This window comes from Cygnus olor, chromosome 9 (genome assembly GCF_009769625.2).
Source record: "Cygnus olor isolate bCygOlo1 chromosome 9, bCygOlo1.pri.v2, whole genome shotgun sequence".
Classification (NCBI taxonomy): Eukaryota; Metazoa; Chordata; class Aves; order Anseriformes; family Anatidae; genus Cygnus; species Cygnus olor.
This window is the reverse complement of record NC_049177.1, coordinates 15,168,317-15,185,741: the sequence shown is the minus strand read 5'-3', so window position 1 is coordinate 15,185,741 and position 17,425 is coordinate 15,168,317. Positions and strand designations below refer to the sequence as shown.

The window sequence follows — 17,425 nt, the reverse complement described above, 5'->3', positions numbered from 1 at the left end:
GTTGCTTGACCCCAGCCTCACCCTGCGATAGCAAAGCTGCTCCCTGCCGAACAGGCTAAACACAACGCCAAGCCAGCTGCCAGCGACTTGAGAGTAACACTGACATCCCCAGCTTCCCCTGGGAAAATATTTCCCAGCCCGCTCTTAACAGAAGTTGCCCCCTGCTCTTCATTGCATTCCTCCTCCACACGTCCTCCAGAGCACCAAGAGAAGAGGGGTTATGTCACTGAGGCACGTGGTCATCACCCTCCCTGCCCTCGCTCAGGCTTTTTAAAGCTGAAATCCCCATTTAAAGACGCTTCTCCCTCGTGCTCTGCACTTGCACCTTTACAAGCAGCACTGCCAGATAGCCCAGTACCTCCACGTTTGCTTTCGGTGTGGGGAAGCTGCCAAGCTGCTGTTGTTTACGGCCGATGTTTTTCTTAAAACCCTGCACCATGGGCCTGTATGTGACGCTCACTCTCACCTTTCTGGGTTTGATGGTGCCTGGATCCAGAGTACCTTCCAGGAGGCCCTCGTAGTAGCTTGCGTTCTCCAAGACATCTTCATCGTCCGGGTGGAAGAGGAGGTAGGACCTGGCGCACTCCAGGGCTTTCACGTAGTCACCGACTGGGAGGCAACACAACAGTTTTTAGGAGGCCTTTCTCATGTGCAGCACCTCTCAGGGCTCTGGAGGTTTTCACCACCACATTAAACCTCTAATTTGGCAGAATACAAAATTTTTAATAAGCCTGCACACCGTGCACAAAACTGCTGCCTCCTCCAGCCTTCTTCCGACTGCACTGATGAATGAGGAATAGTGATGAATAGTAATTCTGACCCTCATCCATCCTGCCCTTTTCAGGAAGGAGCTCTTACCATGTGCCTGAGATACCAGAATTCTGCCTAGATTTTCTTCCTTCCAACAGAACATAATAAAATACCACACAGGACCACACAACTGGCAACTTTTCATAATGCTGCCAACTCCTGATATCTTGCCGTGTTGCCAGCTCCTGTAATTTTACTGTTAATCTTAAAATATTTGGTAACTGGCAGAAATTGGCACCTGGGGATAAACATGGGCTAACTTGCATTTGTTATGTATCAACCTATAAAATGTAGTCATATGTTTCAGAAAACTAGAAATATAGAGATCCCCAACACTTTAATATCCAAATCCAAATGAAAGGATCCCCCAAAAGCATGATTTTTTTAAAGAATAATAATGTTTTAGCTACTTTTTGGGCTTTTAAAACCTGACTGGTGATTTAGAATACTTTTATAAAAATACTCAACCATGCATTTCAGTCAACCTGAAAGAAAAGGACTTTTGAACAGGTAGTTTCTCATGTCAGATATTCTGATTTCCCCATGAAACAACTCATAACTGAACAAAAAAATCAGCAAGAGCTGTAAGGAACAGAAGGACGGGCTTTACCTCTGTAATAGGCAAATTGTAAGTAGTCATAATGGAGGGGAAGGAAGTTTTCGATGGGTGAGATGCGGCCTGAACGCGTGGCGAGTTCCCGGACACAGTCGTGTTTGCAGGCCAGGACTTGCATGTAGTGATCTGTCGGGAAAAGAAGGAGAAGAACTGAGAAGGGTGGTGATGGTGCTGAGCCCACGACAGGCAGAGATTATTTTTCCCCAACTGAACGACATTCAACTCATGGTCCAGCAGGTGATGGAGCACCTAGAGAAAAATCTCAGGCTCTGTCCCAAAGCTGATGGAGAGCTGCAGTCATATTTTGGCCCCCTTGAGAAATGCCATTCTCTTGTCAATTGCAGAGGGAGCCTGAGCATCTCTGTCGCATCCCAGGAGCTGCCACCTACCTCTGCCCAGGAACGCCGGACCAGCCAGGGACCTGCTGTTGGCAGGCAGGTGCTCAACCCCAAGAGCCAAACCCAAGGCAAGGACAACCACAAAGCAAGTTGTAGGTGTGAAGATAGCGTGGCCACCTCCATACCATACCCTTCTGCTCATCTTTAACCCTCACCTTTTTCCAGCAAGAAAGCTCCCAAGGGCAAGGGGAGGTGAAGACAAGAGGGTCTACGGATAGAGCAGCTTTGTGAGCATGGCCGAGCAAGGCAGCGCCGCTGCTGGTCTGAAAGGTCTAAGGTGCAAATACTGGCAGCAAAATCCCTGTGTTCATTGCTTCTTGACAATGAGATATCTCCTGGGTAATGAAAGCACGCGGTAAACATCTGCCATCAGCACGTTTTCTAAACAGTGGGAGTACACAATGCAGGCCTTGTATCAGCTGTGCGATACTGAAGCCAAAGCTGACATCTGATTCTCGTTTGGAGCCTTTGCTGCAGTGTACTTACAAATCTACTTTGCTCGTTCTGTCTCTGTACACCATTAAAAACTTTAAGAAACAAACACGGGCTTGAAAAAAAACATGTGCTCAGCTACCAAAGCACTTCTTGGAGCTGCCAAAAAACAGCCAGAGGAATTTGTGCTGAAATCAAGTGGAAACTTGAAACAGTCCCCATTTTCTCCGAGCAGGTAGCTTGAGTAGTTGTCTGATATACCATCTACATCCAGGGTATTTTATTATGGAAAGCAAGAAGGAAAAGGACATAAATAATTTTGCTGTATTTTAAACCTCTTTAAGCATCCTAGCCATGGAGTAATCCATCACTGACAAGCCCTGCTTTCACTTGGTACTCTCAGGATGCCTTAGAAAGAGTCTGCATGTACTGGAATCAATGCACTGAAATGCATCTGTCCCTGGGGTGAGGAGGTGAGAGCACTTCCACTCTGTGTAGTGGTACAGCAAATTAGCTTGGGACTGAAAAGAGAACGGGGCTCTGGAGAACTAAACTCTCATTTTGTGGTGTGTGTGAGTCCTCAGTCCCTGCCTTGGACACGGGTAAACTCTGGGTTGCGCTGTCCTGTAACGACCACACAATTTCCTATGGGGAACTCTTTTCCCTCCTTTGCTCCCTCCCTTCCCTGTTTCTTTGGGTGTCTGAGCAGCCCTGAGCCTTGGAGTGGTTATTCCCAGGCAGATCTGACCAAGCGAAGCCACAGTGCTTGCTGTGACCTTTGGCTTCTCATCTCCAAGAGATGTACTAGTCCACACCATGGTCACTGGGTGGCCACATTGAAGCACCTGCTCTGCTCGCTGGGGCTGCACTTGACTTGCAGAGCACAGAAATGATCTAACAGAGACCAAAACCTGTTTTGCACCTGAAAGCACCAGCTTTCACTAAGAAGGAAGGTGGCTTTTCTTTCCCACCAAAAACTCTCCTCCTGGAGGGCTTGATACGGCCCTTGGTTTCCCGGTCATGGTTTTGAAAGCAGGCATGACCAGCTGACAGTTACATTGGCACCAACTTAGTCCTTACAGCAGTCTCACATTTTTGCCTGAGTAACTAAGCCCAGCAGAGGCTGCTTCCCATCCTGTATCACATAATAATAAACCCATAGGTTTAACTTGGAAGGGACCTTTAAAGATCATCTAATCCAACCCCCCTGCCATGGGCAGGGACATCTCCCACTTGATCGTGCTGTCCAAAGCCCCATCCAACCCGGCCTTGAACACCTCCAGGAAGAGTGCATGTTCATTGTCTGGTGGTTTCATCTTGTTAGGTTCAGTTAGGTCTCTAGGTAAGCAGAATTATGCAAAACCAAAAAACAGTCTGCATTTCTGCATTTTCTACAACCTGTATTTTCCATGGAAGAAGCAAAACTCCGGAGCATGATGCAACTCCAAGACCAAGAGCAGATAAATAAGATTTCTGTCAGCAAACAAACCTTAATTTATTGTTTTTCTTTTCCTTACAACTAATTACATGTAAACTTTTTTCTACTGAGAACAAACCATTTTAATCCCCTCTGGCTCAGAGCCACACACGCAAATCTGAAGAGTGCGTAGCAATGTTCAGTTCTCTCCAAAGACTTCAGACAGGACCATAACTAGGTGGGCCTCCAGTAATGACAAACCCATCCCTTTGGATGGGGAGGAAATCTGTGTCCCGAGCCTTTTTGGCAACTTTCCTGGTCAGCTAGAGCAGGGCCAAGAGGACTCTGCTGCTCTCTTCAATACACACAGAAAATCAGAGAAAATATAAACAGGGCCAGTAACATCTAGATATACATAGCAGTGAGACTGCGTACGGGGGAAACTGAGGCAGTTTTTGTTAAAGCGCCTTCCAGCTTTACTGAAAGCTGCAAATACTTCACACATCTGGAAATGCCACTCTTATAATTCAGTTTCTATTTAGGATCTAAATGAGATGTCCTGGTTCCCTGTCCTCTGTATTTGCATTTTCTGGCCTCACAAGCACCTCCTGCAGCATCACTCACCAGCACCAAACCCACCCAACCTCAATAATTAAAATTATTTCCAGGCCAGGGGCGAGAACCCATAAGATGCAAAAAGACCCCACCTGCAACAGCTTCGTAGAGGCTGGCCTTGTAGTCCAGGTATTCGTGCTCCTCAAATCTCTGCGGTCCCTCGCACATGATCTGGCAGTCTTCATCCTCAGAGTAGTACCCCACCAAGGCGCGCTCCAAGAAGTCAATGGCTAGCCCATACTCCTCCCTGTCGTAGTGCCTTACCCCAGCACTGTAGTCTTCCTGCAAAGCCGGCAGGCAGAGAAGTCTGTAGGCAGGCTAAAGATTATGCATTTAGGTGACAAAAACACTTTTTTTCTCTGTTTTAACTCTCCTACCCAACGACGATGCTGAACGCCAAGGGAAAAGCCTGCACCTGGTCCAGGCAGATCTGTCTTAAGATGGTCCCTAATGAGCAGCTCCATTAACTACACCGAATGGCCACGCCAGCTTCCTTGCATCTTGTGAAATCAGGAAGTGGGGCTGGCCCTGGTATTCCTGCTGGCCTTTCACCTTGGGGAGGTGGACAAATTTGTCTGTTTCTCTGTCACCCTGCACTGCCACCAGCGCAGTCACTCATTTGGATGCTCCCTGCCCAGGTGGGAGAATCCAGCTTGGAATAAACGCACGTGAGCCAAGATCTGCCCATCGGAGCACACCAAGGCATCCATTGGAGCTGTCTGACAGTGTGTGACCACAGCCACGGATGACCCAAGAGTCCCTGAATGGAGAGACAAACAACAGGGTGCCTGGAAAAAGCAGGAGCTGGCTGGGCTTAAAGGAGAGCTGTGAAAGGGAGTTTGTTTTACTGCACTGTGACATGGACCTTGGCAAGCGTTTCCCCATTCATAGAGGATGCTCTCTTGGCCTCCTAATTCTCTTCTCTCCAGGCTGTCTGACACTTAACCCAGGCACCTCTTCAGCTCGGACTCACCATGTGCGGCTTGGCCTCCCGGTCAATCAAGCTGACCTTCCCTGACGTGGTCTTGTAGTTCTCAATGTCCTGCTGTATCTCCATGTGCTCGGGGTTTGCCATGAAGAAAGTGTGAGCTGCATTTGCCGCCTCCTCCAGCTGGTTCAGCTGCAACAAGATAAGAAAGACTGAGTTGGTTGACACCACCGGTCGGGCAGTGATGGGATGACCAAGGAAAACCTGAATGTAGAGTTTATGGAAAATGGCTGAAATGAGAGGAAAGCCCAGTGTAAGGGGAGCTGGAATTGCTGGAGCTCCCTACAGCCTGGCAGGTCACTTATGTGCCTTTGATGGGGCCAACCCGTGATGGGGTCCAGCCTCTTTTCCAGCTGCACATCCTCTGAACTCAGCTGCTCCAACCCCCTGCACAGTCTCAGGTGGAGAAATGTGAGGTGTGACGGAGACAGGAGGGAAAAGCAGCTGCCGAAGCCACTCGCTTTGTAAGCCTTGGAGGCAAAGCTGTGTCCAGGCTCAGAGCCCCTGCTTGTAACTGGGGACTTGGCACCATTTATTGAGCTCAGCTGGGTACAGCTGCAACAGAACAGACTCTGCTGATAGTGGCGGAGAGATAAAAAGTTTACCTTTGATATATCAAGTTACTTTGGGTTTGTAGATTCATAATCGAGACCAGACATTAGTTTCGCTCCAGAGAAAGCCTCCTAAGCAAACACAAACACTAGGGCTAAACACAGCCGTGGAGCTGCCCGGAGCGGGGGGAGCAGGACAGATGTTTGGGTGCAACACCTGCCTGACCCAGTGGGACGGGGGCCACTTCCACGGCCAATGCACATGCTCCTGAAAGCAAGCCAACACCGCCTAACAGCAAGGTGCAGAGTCAAGCCCCTGGCAGGCTCACCCTGCTTGAGACCTGCATGCATACCCACCTGACACCCAAAATGACAGCAGGACGGTCTCCTGCCAGCCCAGGACAGAGCCACAGCATGGCACAGCCCGGGTGATGGCAAACCACGCTGCCCTGCTTGCTCTGCACCATCCTGCTGTCCCCTCCAGCCAGCCACAGTGCCAAGCCCAGCTGCTGCAGGCTCAGCATCCCTCTGCTGCAGCCCAGGATGTGGTCCAGAGGAGGGATTCCCCAAACTGCCCAGCCAGAGCGAAAACCTTCCAGGAGCCGCGATTTAATTCCGGCTGTTGGCTGTGCTCTATGTTAAGGTTCAGCTGTAAACACTGAGTTAAGACTCGGATGCTCTTAATGAGCATCAACTCTATCTCCTGTGGCTTGATAAATTGCTGCCTTTCAGCCGAGCTGTGAGAAATGCTTTTACAGAGGCAGGGAAAAGGTTTGGGCACAGCTGCATGAGTTCCTCTTCCCACAGCCAGGATTGAGCCCCGACGGTGCTGTGCTCTGCCCACATTGCTCCGGGCACCTGGCTACACAGGGGATTTGCTCAGGGCACTTGACTGCAGCACCAGCATGGCAAAAAAGTCCTTTTTTTATCTGCTCTGACCAAGAATAGCTGGAGCAGGGTAAGAGCCACAGGTCTGATTCAGCTGCGCAGTCCCTCTGGAAGCAGCGAGCCCACAGCAAATCACTTGGCTATCCTGTTCCAACTTGGAAAGGGTCTGCCAGGGTTAATAAAATACCCCGCTTGTTTAACTGCCATAAGGGTGCCTCCTTTCCTACTGCATGTCAAACTTGGCAAGACCTGGGAAAATGCAGCATGAAGACATGGCTTATGGCTGTGAGGCCGCGTTCCTGACCGGCGCAGGGGGACATGTTTTGGCTGCAAAGGGAGCAGCCGGTGCCATTTGAATCTCCGCTCCCAAACAAAATTTCCAAGTGGCAAATATTAAAAAATTACTGTAATAGGTTTCCTTTGGCTTTTTCCCAACACAAGGTGAAATTTGAAAGCGAAGGAGCGGTTTTTGCTTTAAAAAATGAAATGGGAAGACTTGGGAGCAGGTACCCAAACAGACCAGGGGGCTGTGAAACCAGCACTTTTATCTCAAATGAGCAGTGCTGTCACACTGTCTCATGTCTCCCCAGGGCGTGGAGATGGTGGGACAAATATTTAGTGGTAGCATCTGTCTCAAAGAGCAGTTTATGCCCCTTTACAGGCCCATCGCTTTCACAGGGGATCCTGTCCCAGTGACCACAGACAGAAACCTCCCAGGCAGAGGGAGCAGGCGCTGGATATGGCCAGCGGTTTGAAAGCAGATGATCAGGAACATGAAAACCTACTGGAGGAACAGCCCAGCCACCCGATGAGCTGTGCTGATGCTCAAATTGCTCGTCTGGTTCCCAGCAAGGCCGGGGCAGGGCTGGCGGAGGAGGCACGCGTGAATACCTCCGAATAAGGGATGAAAGTCGCAGTCAGACATCACATCTCAGCCCACTCCCCAGAGCTGCCCTTTGAACACCAAAGCACCACCGCGATGCACTGCCCATGGAAATGCAAACAATTTGCCTCGTACAAACTTCAGAAGATGTGCAGGATTAGCGCTGTACTGACAATGGGTGCAGGGAAGCCAGCTTTTACTGCCAGGAGAGATCTGCTCTGGTCCTTCGCTTGGCATTTCCCACCAGCAGTTCTGTTTCTGCTGTCTCACAGGTGCGTTGGGTGATTTCCCCAGCATCGGAGCAGAAATCGGAGCAAAGCTGAGAACCAAATTCAGGGACCTGACTCCAGATTTCTCTCAAGCTGTGACTCTTGATTCCTTGATTTCCCAAAGTCAAGAAACTCTTTTAATGATGCATTATAGGTCCAGGTTCTGAGTTTGGGCTTTCTTTTCATTGTAAACTCTAAAACACTTGCATTTAGCTCCTGCCTAGGAGCCTTATCAAGGATCCCACCCTCCAGAACAAGCCTTTGGTTTCCCAGCAGGTGAGCAAAATGACTGCAAGAATTTTTGAGCTGAGACAGCACGAATGCTGCTGACCTGATCCAGAGGGTGCTAACATTTGAGCCATTATTTGAGCTGCTTGGAGAAATCGCACTCTTCCACACCACAGCACAGATCTCTCTCCTGGCAGCATCCCGCACATGCAGCCTTAAAAGGGAGCAGATACATCCCAGCAAGGGAAGAGGTCCCCTGAGAACCGAGCTGTGATAGTCTGTCGTGGGCTACACTGTCCTTTTCTTTGCTTCTAGCTCCTTTTCAGAAAGCTGTTGAAAACTGTCACAGATCCTAGGAGGGGCTTAGCTTTTCCTGGATTAAATCCACCCCCATGAGATAGGCGAAGTCTGACTTCTAGACACAACAGAAAATCCCTTTCCCTCAAAACAAGGCTCATACTGTGTCTAGTCCTGCTGGCTCTTTAGAGGACAGATGACCTTTCAATTTTGCTAAGTGGACTCAAAGCAGAACATTTCAAATCAACACTTCTCAATTCATCATGTCCCTTTCTTGCCTCAGAAATGCTCCAGTAACATGAAGAAGCCAACAGCTGCTAAGTTTGGGGGAGTTTTTAAGGGGATGTGTGTATATAAAAGCAAATTCCTAACTGGTAAGACACATTCAGAGACTTGCACTGACATTAATTATGAAACACTTCAGGCAAACCTTTGCCAAAACACTGAATTCACTAGGCACAGAAGGATATTTTGGTGTTTAAAGGTCTGGGCTGGGACTCAGGACACCTGGACTCAGTTCCTGGCCCTGTCACAATTTCATTGTGCAGCCACTGGAAAAAAATGCTTTGTTTTCTTTGTGCCTGATTTTCCATTATTTTAAAGGAATAACAATAAAAAATAGTATTTCTCCTGCAGGGGAATTATGTTGTTTATTTAGATGGCAAGCAACTCAGGGACTATAAGAAAATGCAAGCACGTAACACAAGTGGATTTTGATCTTTGTAGGGCTCTCAAAAAGTAATATAAATGTAATATAAATAAATGTAATAAAAAGTAATATAAATAGCACAGCATAACAATTAACAATGAGGCAAAATAAGCAGGGAAAAATGACAACTGTCAAACCACAACCTTAATATGTGCTCTAAGGTCTCCTCATTCACATTATTGGGATGAGATTTCTGGAATGTTGCTGCACCTTTGCACCAAGCCCTGGGTACTTCAGCCAAGGCAGACACAAAATCAGCATGGCAGCACAAGGCAGACCCTGGAGCACCCTGTCCTTGTTGACTTTACCATGACAACGGCTAGAGCCAAGAAGAAGAAAACATAATTTTTACGTGTTTCTGGGTTTTAATGCTGAAAAATATTTTTTTCCTGATTCATTGTCATTGTGGTACGTGTCAAGCTACGTATCAGGCAGCACAGTCTGTGCTAAGCAATCTGCTGCGTACCCCCAATGCCACCGTCACTGAGCTGCCGTGCTTAGGAAACGAATGTTGCCTGTCTCCTGAGCACCCACACCTTGCTGTTTGATCTTACCACCGCTTTGGCTGCTGTGTCCTGCACAGAGAAGCACAGACAGCTGCCCTAACCACTGCCTGCCCGAGGGCGGCCCCAACTGCTCAGTGCCAAAAATCACTGACACAGTGCCACTGACAAGGGGAAGTGGCCATATCCAAAACACCTATGGGTATGCAGGTGCTCATAGCTCGCCCTGCAGTTTTCACAGTGAAAACAAGGCTAAAAGAGATGCAAAAGAGTCTGCAAGATGCAAAAGAGGATTTTAGAAAGAAAGTAGCCAATGCACTATTGATTCTGCCTGCCTGAGACAAGGGTGATGGTACACGATATTACCAAGACCTCATACAAATTTTGGCAATGAAGTCCCATTTCACTGAACATATCATCAGTTATTGGCAATTACCATAACCCAACTTGTTTCTGTATTAAGGTATCTTCAACACGTAAGACACAATTGGAATTTAAACTTTTCTGGGGGGAGCGAAGAAGTCTTATACCCTGGAAAAAGTGATAGATCCCTCAGAACCCTGAAGTTTCTTACATGCACCTGCTTGCATGTCACCTCAGGGAACTGCTGAATGCATGAACCTGGTAAAGAGCTGGTGAGAACAAATTTTAAACTATTCTCCTGACCTAGAAACCGAAGCCTCAAACCTCCCAGCCAACTCCTGGGTTGCTGAACTGATATTGTTTCTTAAAACTTTTTCCACAGTCCCACTGCTGCTGTGTTTTATCAAAGGCTTAGCGCACCAGGCTCTGCAGAGGAGGGGGGGCTCAGCCATGGGTAAGCACAGATAGCAAGGGGAATGGAAAGTTTGGTGTCATGAAGGATTAATCTTGCTGTGTCTATGCAGAGATTACTGCCTGGGCAAGTAGAAACAAGTAGCGTGAGATGGCTATAAATAGCAATTGACCTCGTCTCAACTGTTTTACTATTACAAATGGAAGAGGAGGAGTTAATTAGGAAATTCTGCATCTGCTGATGGGATCCGAGGTTGGCAGGAAGGTGCTCCCAAATCCAAAACACAACCAGTCTGGAGAGCTGGCACAGGGAAAACTTCTCATGAGAAACCTAGGAAGGATTTGGGTTTTTTTGTTATTCCAACAGGCAGTTTTTCAGCACACAAACATGCGGATTGGTAGGTATATGGTCAGAAGAGCTGACTAGACATTGAGTAAGTCTGCAGAAAGTGGCAGATGCTTGGAAATTTAAAACTCAGCTAAACAAACTATTTCAACATTGTTCATGGGACAATTTTTTTATTTATTTATTTTTTTTCTGCAACTAACCAAGAGAGGAATCAGACATCCTAATGAATCTCTCACTTGGGCCATGCTGGTACTATTTTTCATAAGCTTTCTGTCCTGGTTTCAGTTAGGACAGAGTTAATTTTCCTCCTCGTAGCGAACGACTGTGTGGTGTTTAGCTGCCGGTCGGGTTAAACCACAACACTTTCACATGTATGTTCAGAGCGGATGAGCTGCATCCCCCAGGTGTGCTGGGAATGCACCGTGCAGCACAAACACTCTCATCTGCCAGAGGTTCAGGTTAAGAGCGCTACGTGGGTGCTCTTAAATTACAGTGAGACAAACTAATTTTGAAGCTGAGAGACAGCAAGCTCCTTGGTCCCTCCCCTACAACACATCCTTCCCTCCCTCTCTGATAAACTCCTCTTAAACTCTTCACAGGCATTAGATTGAATGAAGATTTTCACAGGTCTGTGCCCCTGCATTATACGCTTAAATGCACCCTGGTATAATAAACAACACACAAGGAGCAAGCGACTTCTTGTTAAACCTCTCCCCAGCAGGAGAGACCCTTCCCACATAAATCTCAAACACGTTGATGCATTACAGGATTCATCCGGGGAGCAATCAGTGGGAAATGTGTTTATGTTTACTGAACCTTCAGTCTGACCCACTGTGAAAAATACTCCCAGGCAGTTTCTGTCCTACATAAACACTTAGCTGAGTTTAACAGACCCTGATGACAGCTGTGTTGTGTGTAAAACAACAGTTTTAATGAGGAAAAATTCCTAGAATATGCAGTTGGGGCTGTCCTAGCAGAAAGAAGATGAAAGAAAACAATCAAAACCCTTTAAAGCTTGGGCACAAAACCCCTTGTTTCCTTCCCAGCCCTGTTTAAAACGTCCCTGCTGCAAACACCCAACCACACCACCAACACTCCGCAGCCACACCACACCAGTGGGGCGAAGCATCCTGCTCACGGGGCCATGGGCAGGCTCTGAGCAGCTCCTCCAACAACTGTGTCTGGCTACAAATGGGCTCCTGCTTCCTTTTTAAGGATGCTAGCATAACCTGAAAGCTAAGTAAGGGCTTCCTGCGTAAAATTCCTTGGAACAGGTGGGATGCATTCAGCCCTCAGGAATCTGTGCAGGTGGCTACCCATGAGATTCCTTTACCCCAGGGTTTTCCTCGGTCAGGTAATCAGAGGGCTGGTGGCCCTCAGAGATTAGCGGCATGAGAGAAGCCATACACTTAAAGACTAATGGCAACAAGCAGTGCTAGATACTAAAAGGGAGTTACAGAACCAGCCAGGCTTTCCGGAGTGGAGGATTTCCCATGCATATCCTTCCTCCTGTGTTAGAGTATCCCTGTGCCAACCCCAGTCACTGCACTCCTGGGAAGGCATCACTCAAAGATCAGCCCGTGCATTTTAAGCTAATGAAACTGCGCAGCTGGAAACACACACTGCATGATTATCCCCTCCTCAAAGATCACCAAGATTTCTGTGGGCCCCAGCTTGGCAGACAAGCCATGAGCTTTCATCCGACACACCAAGTGGCAGGAGATGCAGGTGGTCCCCAGCAGAAAGCCTAGGAAATACCTGGGAGGAGAGATGGAGGTCGTGTGAAATGCACTGGAAGGAGCAAGGGAGCCCTTTGTGCATGAAGGGAGGAAGGTTCAAGGCTGGAATTCTTCCATCTGATTAGGGCTAAAATTGATTGCATGCTTTTAGGGGGAAAAACAAAGCAAACAAACTTGGCAGGCAGATGAAAGGCTGGGGGACATCGTGGGAGCGCGAGTCATGGGAGGAGACAGACGGGGCACTTGCCCCAGCAGCAGGGATGCCACGGGAACATAACAATATCCTGCATTTCCACACAGCCTTCCAGCCTCAGGAACCCGAAGGCATTTGGCATTTGATCTGGACCAGAAACAAAGCAAACTCATCTGTGATGAAAGAGCTGGAGAGAAGTGATGACACAGAGATGGAACAGGAGGCACTTGGGAGGGGATCAGTGGACAGTGCGTTTGCAGACAGCCTCACGGTGCCTGAGATCCAAACACAAGTGTCATCCACAACACAGCCATCCACATGGAAACAAACTGAAGTGTTTATTCTAATGAGGAGGGAGGCCAAAGCACGCTGAGGCATGTCTCTCTACCAAAAGAGAGACCCATCAGGAAAGGACTGCGTTATAACACTGGCCACCTCCTCTCCGTACAAGAGGATGGGTTACTCTCCCATGACCGAATTGACGAACAAAACCTGCACAAGCAATGGTGAATCACCAGGATCTGTGCACGACAGGCTGACACCAACCACGTGCCTAGAATAAGGCTAGCAGCTTATTCTGGCACACTTCTGGACAACAGCACTTCTGCCTGCAGAGCACCAAACCACACTTGCCTGGTATGTTTGCAAGAACGCAGCAACACAAGTCGGAGACCAGATCCAAAATTAGCAGAACTGCCATGGACTCTATTTCGAGATCCTGAGTTTTTCCTGCTTTTATGTATCTTCCTTCTTTGGGGACCTTAAAACAACAGCTTTCCAGTTCAGATGTGAATTTTCTCTAGCATCCTGCCTCCCTGGCAGTAACCTGGGGCACTGCAACCAGTCAAGCTGCTCTGGCTGATCATATCAGGCACTGGAACAGACTCCTAACCAAGCTGTTTCCATGTCACTATCTCTATAGAAATAATAGCTGAAACGCTTCAGAAAAACACAACAGAGAAATCTGAGACAAACAGAAAAATTCTTACAGCAGAAATTTCCTCCTTTTCCAGGCCTTAGCGATGGCTCAGCACCTTTTAAAAGACTCCGACATGATGAGCTGTTGAATGTCCATCAGCGGCCAAAGTTTCTTGTGAAAATGCATCTGCTTCTCTGCTGTTACTCAACATCATCCAAACAGCTTTGCATAGCCCTAGAAAATACCTTTTTCATGAAGATGCAGGGATTACTCACGACCATCTTGGAGCCAGAAAGCCACACAGATGCAGTGATAAAATAATACCTCTTTTAGCTGCCCTGTTCTGATAATAGTTTTGTCAAATGGCTTATCCAAACCCTGTCCTGAGCCCGAAGTCTGCCTCTCCCTGCTTTTCCCTTTCAAAATAGAAAGATCATCTCCTACAGAAATAAACAAATACCAGAGCATTTGTTTGAAAAGCAGAGTGTTTAGCCCTGGGGGTGGGCTGCAAACAGGACTGTGCTACCTGAGAAAGAGGTTGTTATCTCCCTCTGCCCCCAGCCACCATGGGACAGCAAAGGGATAAGGAAAACAATCAATTCCCAAAATAAAAACAGACTCACAGACTATCTGTGCATCTCCCTCTCACCCCAAACCCTTCCAGTCTTTAATGGGTTTGATTACTATGTTTTTTCCCAACACAGTAATTCCAGAATACCTTTTCCAGGGCTGGAGCTATAAACCAATAGATCATGACTCCCAGCTGCTGAATGCTTGGAAACCATCATGATGGTGATGGACATTATGGCACTGCAGACCTGACCAAATAAATTATCAGACCATCATGCCAATTAAACAACCATTCTGCAAAGACTGAAGATCTACAAATCAGGGATGGAGTCTGCTCACCCTCAGGCGAACTGGCTGAGGCCAAGGGGAAGCAAACGGAGCTTATGCCTTAGGTGGTTTCGGAGACAACTGCTGGCTTTGCAAAGAAACTTCTCTGCTGATCTGATAGACTCACCAATTGCTGGGCCAGCATCCAGGTACTGTCTGCGAGGAAGCAAAGCTTGCAGAGGAAGGGCAAAGGTACAAGGAGGGAAATGAAAATATATCCACAGTTCTGCAGTACACTCTCGGTTGTTCTGGAAAGCAAAGGAAAGGTCTTGCAAAGGACATTATGTGTACGTGCTGCCAAGGTAGATCAGGCTGATCCCAGGAGCCTTCCCCCAACAGTGGCCAGTGGAGGACTCCTGTGGGCAGAGCATAAGGACGTGGCAAGCACACGGAGACCCTTGCACACAGGGTTTTGTCAGTGAAAGCAGCAGCTTACAGGTTTCCCAAATCGTGATTTGCCTCTGGACCACTGTGCTTAAAAGCCACCCTTACACCTATCCTCCATGGAGCTGTGTAATCCTTTCTGGAAGACATTTATATAAGCTGCAATAAATAAGGGATTTGGGAGATTTTTAGACATCAGTATATTATTTTCACCAGAGCAGATGTACAGCTGAGAAAGCCTTGCTGCTAGGCTATGTTAGAGTTTTCAGAGGACGTGGGGGTTGTTTCAAAACCTACCTGCACACACATTTGTGTGCCTGGAAGGCAGGAGTCATTGCAGCAGGACTGCAAGCTTCCTCAGAGTCCTCCAATGTTACACCAAAACTCCAGCCCATCTGAGAAAATCAGAGATGGATCTTCCCACAACAAGGCATCACTCTGAAATGGAGGCAGACGAAATGGGGCAGGGGCAGGGGGCTGCAACCCACCCTCTCAGCAGCACGTCAGATCTCAAGGGTGCTCCAGGCTGGCAGGATGAGTATGCTGACATGAAATGGACTGTGACAATTGCACAGACATGTTCACAGCCAAATTTGACCCTGCAAATGCTGGAGGAAAGGTCTTTTGTGAGAGCTTCTGACTGCTGCAGCTGAGGTTGGCTTATGAACAAAAACACAATGGTGAAGCCAAACATATGCACTTTCAGCATCAATTTATCCAACACCACTGAAGAAACAGGTATTTCATTTGGAGAGGGTCTAATTCTATTCTTGCAAATATCACTCACCCTGTGCCAGCTCCACAAGCGTTGATGAACACTGTTACTAATTTGAGAATAACACCACTGGTCCCAGAATGACACTTCCAGCCCTCAGCCCAGGGGCAAGTTACAGACAGCATACACAGCTCAGACCCGTGGTGTAACCCTGGTGTCTCTTGTGGAACTACTCCAGGGTGAATTTGGCTCGTGCTTCAGCCAGCAAGGCCACATACCACTTGGACAATTGCCTCCATACATGATAGACACCACAAGTCTCAGCTGGATTTGCTGCTTCTGAAATGAAAACACTTTGCTCGCTTTCCCCAGCCATAGCTTGGTAATCATTACTAAACACTTATCAAGTAGACGGCCTTCATTTCCTGAGAGCCTGGACCTAATTACTCCAGGAAACGCTCAGCTTTTTATTCAGACACTGAGAAATGTTGCTTTCTGAGCCCTCCTCTTACAAAGTCAAACTTTGCTCTGATTAGTAGAGGGTAAGGGAGGGAAAAAATGCAGCCAAATCTCCGCAGGCAAACCGGAGCGATTATTCACAGAGATGCCCTGGCTTCGCTCTACATCATTAATAATAAAAATAAAATGTCACAGCTATTTCATCTCCCCTCCCACCCTTATTAATCTTAACTGAGCCCTGGAGGCCCCTGGCAGAGGTATCACTTTCCCCAGCTTGCAGGTAAGGAGTACAATGTCTCTCGCAAATCACAGCCAGATCCCGGGGTTGCCGGTTCCTAACGCCGTTCCTGGATGGAGTGAAACAAATCCTCTCAGCTCCGTCTCCTTATCAGGGCATTTGATCCAAGGGTGGGATAAGGGAGGCTTTGCCAAGTGCCCTGCACACACAGCAGCACTTTCAAAGCCTCTCCGTTGCACTGTGGGGCTGGCCAGGATGCCGAGCTACAATCGGCTCTTTGTAACAGAGCACAGCGTATCGCCATCAAATCAAACCGTTGGCTAATTACTGTATAAAAAACCCTCAAATGCACAGTAATGGGGCTAGAATGCCAGTAGGGCCAAACTATAAAATCTGCTGCTGTGGCAGCACAGGTTTTACTGTGTGAGCTGCCGATTATCCCAGTGGGTGCTCCCGAGGGGAGCGACCTACAGCAAACCTGCCTGCGGAAGAGCTGGGAGGGAGACGTGCTATGGGGCTGTGCTTCCTCTGACGAAGGTTCCCAGGCAGTCTTACTCATCACATTATCCCAGTTTGGGATAATGGGATGAGTAACAGACAGGCAGAGCAGGGCTGTGGATGTGCCCAAGAGCTCCTCCTTGAGAGCAGTTGAGAGTTGTATCCTCTGCTCGGGGCTGATCAGCAGCAGATCCCACGTTTCTGACCCTGGGGTGCTCTCTGATGGGTATGTACCTTCACCTTTCTTCTTCCTCCCAGCCAAAAGCTGGAAATAAGACACAGCCCCATCACCCTGCACAAGAGCACTCCAAGGCCTGGTATAACCCAGCAGGGAGGCCGGAGCAGCAGAGCCAGCACCTCCCATCCACCTCCCCAGCACTGGTGGCCAAGCTCCAAACATCCTGAATGAAACAGAACTGAGTGCTTTGTATCCCCAGCCCTCCTGGCCTCTCTCACAAACACATTGTCAGTGATGCAATTTATTTATAACCCAAGGTACGCAGCGCTCATGGCTTGGAGATTGCAAGCACGTGCTTGCATTACCCAGCCATGCCTGCTCGGACTCACCCTATCAAGCTGCCAGCTGACTTGTAGCTTTTCCCATTCCATTTTTTTGGAGGAAATCTGTAGCCCAGCAGCAGGAAAGCTCTTCCTCA

At 48.1% G+C, this 17,425-nt stretch overlaps 1 protein-coding gene across 2 annotated transcripts in view; it reads right to left on the bottom strand.

Moving 5' to 3' along the window:
- P3H2 (prolyl 3-hydroxylase 2) overlaps positions 1–17,425 on the bottom strand; it is a 66,067-nt gene that overhangs the window by 10,379 nt on the left and 38,263 nt on the right. The window contains exons 1-5 of one of the 2 annotated variants that reach the window (XM_040567027.1): positions 5,481–5,484; positions 5,262–5,408; positions 4,381–4,570; positions 1,421–1,552; positions 467–609 (exon numbers count right to left, since the gene is read on the bottom strand). In XM_040567027.1, the coding sequence (XP_040422961.1) occupies positions 467–609; positions 1,421–1,552; positions 4,381–4,570; positions 5,262–5,363 (567 nt within the window). In that variant the 5' untranslated portion in view covers positions 5,364–5,408; positions 5,481–5,484. Of the gene's footprint in view, positions 1–466; positions 610–1,420; positions 1,553–4,380; positions 4,571–5,261; positions 5,409–5,480; positions 5,485–17,425 lie in introns of those variants that run through there. The other variant, XM_040567026.1, reaches the window with a different exon arrangement.